Source organism: Solanum stenotomum, chromosome 4 (genome assembly GCF_019186545.1).
Source record: "Solanum stenotomum isolate F172 chromosome 4, ASM1918654v1, whole genome shotgun sequence".
NCBI lineage: Eukaryota > Viridiplantae > Streptophyta > Magnoliopsida > Solanales > Solanaceae > Solanum > Solanum stenotomum.
The window spans coordinates 37,302,865-37,312,879 of record NC_064285.1 but is presented as its reverse complement, the minus strand read 5'-3'; the positions used below and the strand labels follow the sequence as shown (position 1 = coordinate 37,312,879).

Genomic DNA, 10,015 nt, shown 5'->3' with positions numbered 1-10,015 from the left:
CCCCCCCCCCCCCCCCCACCCCTTTTCCACTTATGATAGGCTTATTTGGAAATTGAAATCTGACCACCCGAGTTCTACAATCGATAGAGGCATAACATGCATGCAACCAATCCATACCAAAATCACATCAAAGTTTAACATGTCTAACTCTACCAAATCCACCAAGGTAACTCTATGGGCTAAGGAAACGAGACATCTCCTATAGACTCTCTTAGCCACCACCGAATCACCATTTGTAGAAGTTGAGTTTGAGAATCAGAGACAAAGAACACAAGTAAAAATGAGAGATTTAAACCCTGTATGGATTAAAAAACTTGTGTATCATGTGAATGATGTTGTCGATCTTCCCTATCGGACGATTGAAGTGAATGTTTTCAATGAAAAAAGGTCAAACACAAGCAGAAATTTTCTGGGTCGAGCTCGGATTTCTGGGTCAAGCATTGCTAAAGAAGGGGAAGAAGTGGAACATCTTTATACACTTGATAAAAGAAGTCCTTTTCTTCTCATGTGGTGAGTTGAGTTTGAAGATTTATTTATCTACAAGATCCGGTGACAATGTTGAATTTGGGTTAGAATATTGGGTTAAAAGATGTGGGTTACGGGTGGGTATTTAATTTTTTTAATTATTAGGGTAGCCAATAGGATAGCGACACGTCATAAATGAATTTGCTAATTGATGTTATTATTTAGGCTATTAAATATGAGGGGCAAAATAGAGCCAAAAGGTTGACATCAAGGACATTTTAGGCTCGAAAGGTAGAAAAGAGGTAATTTTGTACCAATTTGCATAGTAGAGGGGTATTTTAGACCCTTTTCCATTGTTAAAATTAGATGAAATTGTTATGTTTGACTGAACACATACTTAGTAGAATAATACATAAAATTAAGCATGTACAAATTTTATAAAAATAACAGTCTTTGAAAATGTGGGTTTAAAGATATAAAATTAGGCACGTACAAATTTTATGAAAATAATAGGGGATAAAGCGTTTCGAGAGACTAGTATATCAATAATTGCACACCCTAGGTATTTATATACTTGGGTGATGAAAAACCTTTGGTTTATATAGAGACGTAATCTACGTGTCATTTGTGGCTATGGATTTTCGGCAATCCAATCCACAAAAAAAGAGCAGGCACCTGGCCAGTTATTGAAAAGAAAAGAAAAAAAAATCTTGGTAAAGAAAGCAAAAAAGTTTGGGAATGGCTGCAGTGGGGATAGGTGGTGTAGTACTCCACTCTTCATTTCTGGGGAAGAAAGTGGGGATTTTGAAGCCTTTATGTTTGTCGATACGATTGAAGAAACAATGTAATTTTAAAATTTGCGGTAGCTTTGTACATGATCTTTTTGTTGGAGTTGGGGTAGGACTACCCTGTACTGTAATGGAGTGTGGTGATATAATTTATAGAAGCACACTACCCAAGTCAAATGGGATCACAGTGACTGTTCCTGGGGTTATTTTGGCTTTGGGTACCCTCTCTTACCTCTGGGCTACTCCTGGTGTTGCTCCTGGTTTCTTTGATATGTTTGTTCTTGGCTTTCTTGAAAGATTCTTTCGACCTATTTATAAGAAGGTACCTATAAATGAGTTAGTTAATTAGTTTACTTATCTTCTTTGTTCCCCAAATTCTTTATCTTATCTGCAGGATGATATTGTATTGGGAAAGAAACTGGGTGAGGGATCTTTTGGTTCTGTTTATAGAGTTTCTTTGGCAAGAAAGCCATCATCAAAGCCTGCTGATTTAGTCTTAAAAAAAGCAACTGAATATGGAGCAGTGGAAATATGGATGAATGAGCGTGTGCGTAGAGCTTGTGCTAATAGTTGTGCTGATTTTCTCTATGGTTTTCGAGAGGTACACTTGTTCATCATCATCATATATATCACTTATTCCAATCACTTATTTATATTGAAAATTCTGCTAGACTTCTTCAAAGAAAGGAGCAGAGTATTGGCTTCTTTGGCGTTTCGAAGGGGAAGCTACACTTGCTGATCTGATGCAGAGTAGAGACTTTCCCTACAATGTAGGTATTCCTTTCTCTTCTTACCTATAATGCATATTTTTCTCTACTTTTCAGATAATTGCAACTGCTTTTGGGGACACAACATACCCATGTGAGAGCTGTGCTTATACCATGCGAATTTTTGATTTGAGGTTAACGTACAGATTGTGAAAAGATCTTAGTTTCCCGTGTCTGAGAGAAAACGGCAGATCAGGTGGAAAATAGAATCTATATATTTATAGTTGTTAAAGGATCATTTAATATTTATTGGTATAAATTAGTCTCCTAAAAAGATCTAAATGTAGGAGAAATCCCTAGCACTGATAACTAATACAGAATGTTTTCTATTGGATGAAAAATTCTCTTGAAACAGTATCATAACTTTCTCGGTTCAGATATAACAGAAATATCTTCATTTAGGCGTTTACATGTTAAGGGAAATTAGCAAATACGGAGCTGAGAGGAATGATTTTTAATTTCGTAGTGAAAGTGTATGATAGATACTGATAGGGTTAAACAACAAAAGGATGTTGTATAAAACACTTAGAAAATGCAATTATCTGCTAATTGAAAAGAGATAAACAATATGAAGAAAATGTCCTCCTAATTGAGAAAAGATTCTACAGAAAGTTATTCATGAACATTCACCATTCAATGCATAGTTAAAACTACCTCTTCAAGTTGAGATATATAATAAATTCTGTCATATCGTACCATGTTTATAAATATATGTTCAGCATATCCAAAATATTGCACATGTGGCCCAATGGTTTCAAGGTTGAACAATTGCATAGTTTGTATTCATATTGATACCCATATGTGAGTTATTATAATTCATTATTTTGAATAATTGTAATTTCTTGTGTCCGACTCTTGTAGAGTTGCTCCGAATGGTGAATTACTAAATTCTGATCATTTCTCTCAGAACGTTTATTTTTATCTACTTAAATGTTCGCCGAACTCTTAACACAATTAAGCTGTAAATTCTTTTCCCAAAGGCTAGCTTTGAGCTAATTTTATGAGCCAAATGACCCACATATTACATAATTTACTTGCTCTACATTGTGGAAGGAAGTCTTTACAATCTGTCCTTCCATACAGATTTAGCAAATGAAAAAAAATAATTGACATAGACAATAACAACTAGTTGAACTAATGTTTGGTTATTATGGTGGATTCGGTGTTTGTCACGACTGTTTTTCATCTATTCTAGTCGAGATTTTGTGATGGTGGTCTAGAGATAAGTGTGATATTAGATATTATCTTAGAAAACTTCTGACACAAATTTTTGAGTATTGAAATAAAAATAAAATAAAATTGGAAAGAGTCAATGAGCTGGATGGATATAAAGGAAGCTCGGCCATAAGTAGTGTCTGGTTGGGTTGCAGTTTTTGTTGTAAGTCCTTTCTGCAAAAGTTACTATCTGTTTTGTCCTCCCCCTCCTGAACTCTCTCTCATGATTTATTAAATCATCAGGTAGAATCATTGATCCTTCGAGAGGTTCAGGACTTACCCAAAGGTTTGGATAGAGAAAATAGAATCATATTGACAATTATGAGACAACTCCTATTTGCTTTGGATGGACTTCACTCCACAGGGATAGTACATAGAGATATTAAGCCTCAAAACATAATTTTCTCTGAAGGTAAACTGTCCTGTTAAGATTTGTGGTTGAGTTTGATTGTCTACTTGTAAGTTGTAATAAATATCTCTCTGAAGCAGGTTCTCGCGCGTTCAAAATAATTGATCTTGGTGCTGCAGCAGATTTGAGAGTAGGAATCAATTATATTCCTAAGGAGTTTCTTTTAGATCCAAGGTAATTTCCTACTCTGCAAACTGACAAGTTTGTGTATGCACAAGTGGAAATTTCTTGTTCAACACATGGACATTAATAACATCTATATTTTCTATTCTGTGACCTTTGTTTCTTGGAACTAATTATCCCCTTGATAAAAGTGGCATAATATAATTGTCAGCTCATAACGATGACTTCTTATCATTCTTTTCTGTTATTCATTTCAAAAGCATCTCCAATCAAATTAAATAAAAGAACATGCATTTTCCATCCTTTTTATTATTAGGGTAATGTATATTCTAACCTCAACATCTCAATCTGCATTTGTTGTTGCTTTCATGGATTAATAAAGTATGATGCCAATTTGCTCGTCAAATCATGTCCATTTTTTCACTTTACATATTTTCTGAATTCAATTTGTTTTGTTAATCATGCGTTTATTATTTATAACCAGGTGTCCTCAAACCTCCCAAATGAACCATCAGTGCTAACCTTATAAGTTCTTAGAGGACTACCAGGAAAATCAACTTCATTTTTGAGTGTTAAAAGTGTTCTTTCTATAATGCTCAAGCTAACAAACTGAAACTTATATGCCTAAATAGAAAAAAATTCAGGACCCGACAGAGTGATGTCCCTGAAATTGAGTGATGAAATATCAGGATTTTCCAATTTAATGGGTATGTTATGTACCATAATGATTGAGTACTTTCCCCGCACATTTTAAAGAACATTAGATGACTTTGAGATTGGATTTATGGCATGTTTTTGCGTGTTAGTTTTAATTATATTAGCTTAATTTACATAAGAGATGCACATAGTATGAATGATCATGTTCCTTATTCAATTATAAAGAAGTGAATTGATCTCTTATTTATCCCACGTCCAAATGGTCAATTTGTGTTGTTATACTAATCTAACTGTATATTGACTATTGAGATTGGTATGATCTCAAAAGTTAATCTTTGTACCATTAAAAGGTGAAGAGAAAATAGATGCATTCTGTGTTACTGATCATCTGTTTTTTGGAAGACTTTCAGGTAATACAATTTATAACTTGGTATGTTTGCATGGGTGGATCTTTTACTTAGGGATTTAGTTTACTTATTTTTCTAACTGTATCTTTTCTGGTCAAGATACGCTGCACCAGAGCAATACATTATGAGCACACAAACCCCCTCTGCACCGTCTGCTCCAGTTGCAACTGCACTTTCCCCAGTTCTATGGCAGGTTTGATGACCAGTCACTCTTTTTTTTTTTTTGATGACCAGTCACTCACTTTTGACTAATTACCTCTTTTTTTTTAATCCATAAAATTAACTCCTTTTTATGCTACTTTTTTTAACAGCTGAATCTCCCAGACCGATTTGACATCTACAGTGTCGGTCTCATATTCCTGCAAATGGTTAGATTCAAATCGAAAGCTATTTACTATTAATATTTCTTAGACAAAATTTAGCTCTTCTAGGAGAATCTAGACATTTGAGTTCCGAAATAAAAAGAATTACAAGGAAGTGATTGTCAGTTTCTTTTAGATTTTCTTATCTAAATGTAGAAAACATGATGTGATTCTCCGAGTTAAACAAAGAACTAGTCAACCAGGATCTTGAACTTTAAGCAAAAAACAGTAGTATGAAAAAACTGATGTGTCTCGTGATATAGAACATGGAATCAAGTGTTTCTAAAATGAGGTTAAAGATGATATTCTGAACTATAAAATAACTACTCACTTGTTCTAAAAGAAGCAACGACTTCAAAAGAAGTAAAATTGTGATCTGATTTTGGATGGGGAAGATGTGTTCTTGAATGATCAAATGATTTGTAGTTCCTAAAGTTACCGCTTGAAATCAATTAATGTGGCTAAGAAACCTCACATGTATTTGAGAACATGATAAGGACTATCACCACTTGGTTTGGAACCAAACACAAGGATTAAGAAGAAGAAATAGAGTATAATCTTATTATTTCTAATTGTTGCTATCTAAAGAACATGAACCGTGTCTTTTACAAAGCATCAGGGCCCTTTATATAAGCTTAGGGTCTCTTCTTTGATGACTACATTTGCTATTCTAATAAGGAAAGAAAATAGATAAAAGCAAGGAAATAAAATGCCTATTCTACAAGGAAACAATAAAGAAATTAAAATATACCAACAAAAGGAAATAACAACAATATTTCCCATTTTAGGAAGGAATAGTCTTTAACGTAGCTTCTTGGACTTCATGGACTAGAAAAGTTTCTTGAACTTGAAAATAAGTCCACACACTTATTCTTGGGCATGGAAGAACTTTTACTCGGCAGGTTAAGTAAGAAAAGCCCTATATAGCTTCGCGGTTTACACAAGTACATGAGGAAGAAAATGAACGATGACCTGCAAATAGTAACTTTATGGATATTAAGTAAGAAACAAAGGTCCTTTAATTAAGGGTGGCCTTTGCATGATTTATTTGAGGAAAGGTGACTCATATTTTTGCATTTTTTTGGGTAGGTGCAACTCTTTTGAGATTAGTGTTAATGTCACTGATTTGAAAATCCCCACATTTTCTTGTATACACAAAGGCCCCACATTCCCCATCCCTCTCTCCTTCACTTCCATAACCGCCACCTCTTCATCTGTCACTTCCTCCACCACCACCTCCTTCTCTTTCCCCACCTCAACTGTCGCCTCCTTCTCCTCCACATCTCTGCCTCCCCTCTACTTCCACCTTCAATAGTAAATTCAACTTCTTCATTAGGTTGTTGCAAACAACTACTAAATTTCTTGGAACAACTTCAATAGTTATTGCAACAACTAAACAAATTCTAAGTTACTGTAACACATTCTGTAGTTGTAATTATCAAATTTGTTGCAATAAGACTCGGTAGTTGTTTACGACAACTTACTGAAGTTGTTGGATTTACTGCAGAATCTCCTTAACTGCTCCAAAAATTGTATTTTCCGAATCACCTCTACCAATCTTCATACAACAAAAATAAAAATAGTTTGTAGATTAAAAAGAAGAAGAAGAGGAAGAAGAAAAAGAGAGAAGGGAGGGAATTCAAAAAACTGAATTTTGAACATGAAAAGTGGGCATGTTTGCATTATTTTATAAACTTGGATGGTTAATATTTTACCCTCAATTTTGGAGTTGTAAATTACTCTTTCTGAATTTTAATATTTACATTCAGGCTCATTTTAACTGAATTGTGGCTGACATGGTCAAGATCAATTTTTTGTTCAAGACTTGAGAGGTTCCTTAAATTAAATATACTCTAGAATCAAGTTTAAAAGAATTGTTGGTTTCCTTTCTCCTTTTCTTTAGCTCATATAACCAAGATCTGGATTCGCAATAACTTTAAACAAATTGCCCATTGGATGTGATCTTACCTATTTCAATAGGCTCCCCCTTCCTCCGTAATGGGCTTATCTGGTGCAAATACGGATTAGTCAAGCCAATTGGCTTCACATACCATTGGTTAAACCAAAAACAAAATAGAATTGAATATTGCATGTACAAGATTTTAAAATTAACTATGTATTACAGTCATGCTGATATTTCTGTCTTGTAGTGTTTTCTGAAGAATTTATATGTTGTTTGTTCCATGATAGGCATTCTCAGGATTACGCAGTGACAACAGTCTCATTCAATTCAACCGACAACTGAAGAGATGCGACTATGATTTAGTTTCGTGGAGACAGAGTGTAGAGCCTCGTGCTGGCCCTGATCTTAGGAAAGGCTTTGAGTTGTTAGATTTGGATGGTGGAATAGGGTGGGAGCTATTAACATCTATGGTACGTTTCAAAGCACGCCAAAGAATTAGTGCAAAGACAGCTTTAGCTCATCCTTACTTTGATAGAGAAGGTCTGCCAGCCCTGTCCTTCATTCAGAACCTAAAGCTGCAATTCTTCCGGGCTACACAACAAGACTATAGTGAAGCTGCAAACTGGGTTGTTCAACTAATGGCAAAATCAGGAACAGAACAAGACGGGGGCTTCACAGAAGCACAACTTCAGCAGCTTAGGGTATGTATTCTCATGGCTTTACGACATTGTTACTAATGTTGGTTATTAAGGGTGTGTTTGGTATGAAGGAAAATGTTTTGCCATGGAAAATGTTTTTCTAGAAACTGTTTTCCTAGAAAACAAGTTGATTTTTGACTTATTTTCTCATCTTTGGTTGGTGAGTAGAATATTTTTCGGAAAAGATTTTTAGTGTTTGATTTATGAATGAAAAATATTTTTGAGAAATATCTTTTATTTTTACTAGAGTAGAAAATAATTTTTGAAATTGAAAATATTTTTTAAAAACAAACTTAATTTTTTTTTGGTGGTGGGGGTCAAGGGTAGGGGTGAAAAATTGAAATTTTGAAGTTGAAAATATTTTTTTAAAACAATACTTTGGCTCTGTTCAACTCACGAATAACTCAACTCAATATATAAAGCAATAAGTCACATGCAATATATAAGACTTGTAAAAAAAAAAGTGTAAACAACTTAGTTCGTTAAGGATAAAACGATAACAAACTCAACTTTACTTATATAAAAGTAATATAACTTTAGTGGGAGATTCTTTAACCGACAATCACCACTATGAGCCCTAGTGGTGATAGCTCATAGTGGTGATACAACGTTTACCTCACGTTGCCCAAGGACCATCCTATACCTTGCCGTGATATAGGAAGCTAACTTTACTAAGTGGATCCACTAGCTTAATCTTACAGATTCATCTAAAAAGTATGACCCGTTAACTCCCATGTTGGCGGATGGTTCTTATGGAGAGTTGAGTTAATATGAACTCGTGTCCCCAATTCGGTGCTCAAGACTACTCCCAAAAATACTTAGCTCATAAGTGTTTTAAACATATCTTTCTTTATTTGAGATAATTACTCAAAACTTTGCCCAAAGGCTCACTTGGAATCGATGTTCCTTTTTCTTGAAAACTAGCCCAAAGGCTCTTTTGGAATCATAGTTCCTTTCTTACTCAAATGTAAAAACATTTAGAAACTTCTTTGGGAATACATAGTTCCCTAATAACATTTGAGAAATGAACTCAACTTTAAACTCTTTACTTAACTTAAAACTCTTGACTCTTACTCTTTACTTGACTTGAAACTCGAGCCTTAAAATGAAGTTAAAACATTCAATAAAGACTCTTGAACGACTTTAAAGACTTTACCTTGACTTACTTCTTTAACTTCTAAACTCAACTCTTAGCTTCACTTGACTTGGAAACGAACTCTTCTTGAATTGGAATCATGAATTCAAGGTGTTTGATCACGTGTTATGGACGAGTTCTTGACGTTTAAACGTACCTTGGAGTGTTGGAAACAACTATGAAACATAGGTACAACACCTAGGAACATGTATGAAAAAATGGGGAAGGAATGGGAAGACTTGGCGCTCTTGGCGCTTTGAGAGGCGCGGAGCGCCAGACCAAAAACTTCAGAGGAGGCCTGCTGGCGCGCTGATGGGCGCGCCGCCCCAAGGGGGGAAATTCAGAGCCCCTCTTGGGGCGCGCTGACAGGCGTGACGCCCCACCCTTTTTCCCCGAAAATCGACTTTTCTCCTTAGTTTTCTCCAACTCTAAACCTTCTACACATCAAAGTTTCCAGCCCCAAGCACTTAAAATCATAAACCTCTCAACATACAATAGATTCAACTCAGAAACACCACTGGAAACATACACCAAACCAATAAGAACTACAACACAACACAACTACAACTTCAACAATTCCAACCAACAACTTCAATCAAACATAATCAATTTTTTCTCGAAATTAAACGAGCTTGGCGTGTGGGGAAAAGAACCAACCCAACACTATGAACTCACATACCTTAATAGGGATCACCCCCGAAGAAAAACACGACGATCTTTACGAAGTTTGCTTCTTCTTCTCCTTTCTCTCCTTTTCTCTCAAGAACCCTAACTCTTACTCTTTTTAAAAAGGGAAAAACTGATCAAAAATCAGTCTTACACCTTAATATATATCCAAAGACAAGGCTAGGGAAAAGACCAAAATACCCTTACAATTTCCGGACGGATTCCCTGCCAACTGCCCAACTTTCAAGGGCATAACTCGCTCATACGAACTCAGAAACGAGCAAACTCGATGGCGTTGGAAAGACCAATCCATGAACTTTGCAACCATAACTGGAACTACACCTAGATCATCCTGAGCTAGGAGTTATAACTGTTCAAAGTTGGCCAAAATTTCATTATTTTCCATACTTAGCCAAATTT

The 10,015-nt window shown here is 35.3% G+C and overlaps 1 protein-coding gene across 2 annotated transcripts in view; it reads left to right on the top strand.

Annotated features, from left to right (window-relative positions):
* The first annotated feature begins 1,163 nt into the window (after nt 1-1,163).
* Nucleotides 1,164-10,015, top strand: part of LOC125862463 (serine/threonine-protein kinase STN7, chloroplastic) — a 9,911-nt gene continuing 1,059 nt past the window's right edge. Inside the window, exons 1-8 of one of the 2 annotated variants that reach the window (XM_049542540.1) lie at nt 1,167-1,575; nt 1,648-1,854; nt 1,925-2,027; nt 3,483-3,647; nt 3,725-3,818; nt 4,931-5,024; nt 5,143-5,199; nt 7,384-7,797. In XM_049542540.1, the coding sequence (XP_049398497.1) occupies nt 1,204-1,575; nt 1,648-1,854; nt 1,925-2,027; nt 3,483-3,647; nt 3,725-3,818; nt 4,931-5,024; nt 5,143-5,199; nt 7,384-7,797 (1,506 nt within the window). In that variant the 5' untranslated portion in view covers nt 1,167-1,203. Of the gene's footprint in view, nt 1,576-1,647; nt 1,855-1,924; nt 2,028-3,482; nt 3,648-3,724; nt 3,819-4,930; nt 5,025-5,142; nt 5,200-7,383; nt 7,798-10,015 lie in introns of both variants that reach the window. The other variant, XM_049542541.1, reaches the window with a different exon arrangement.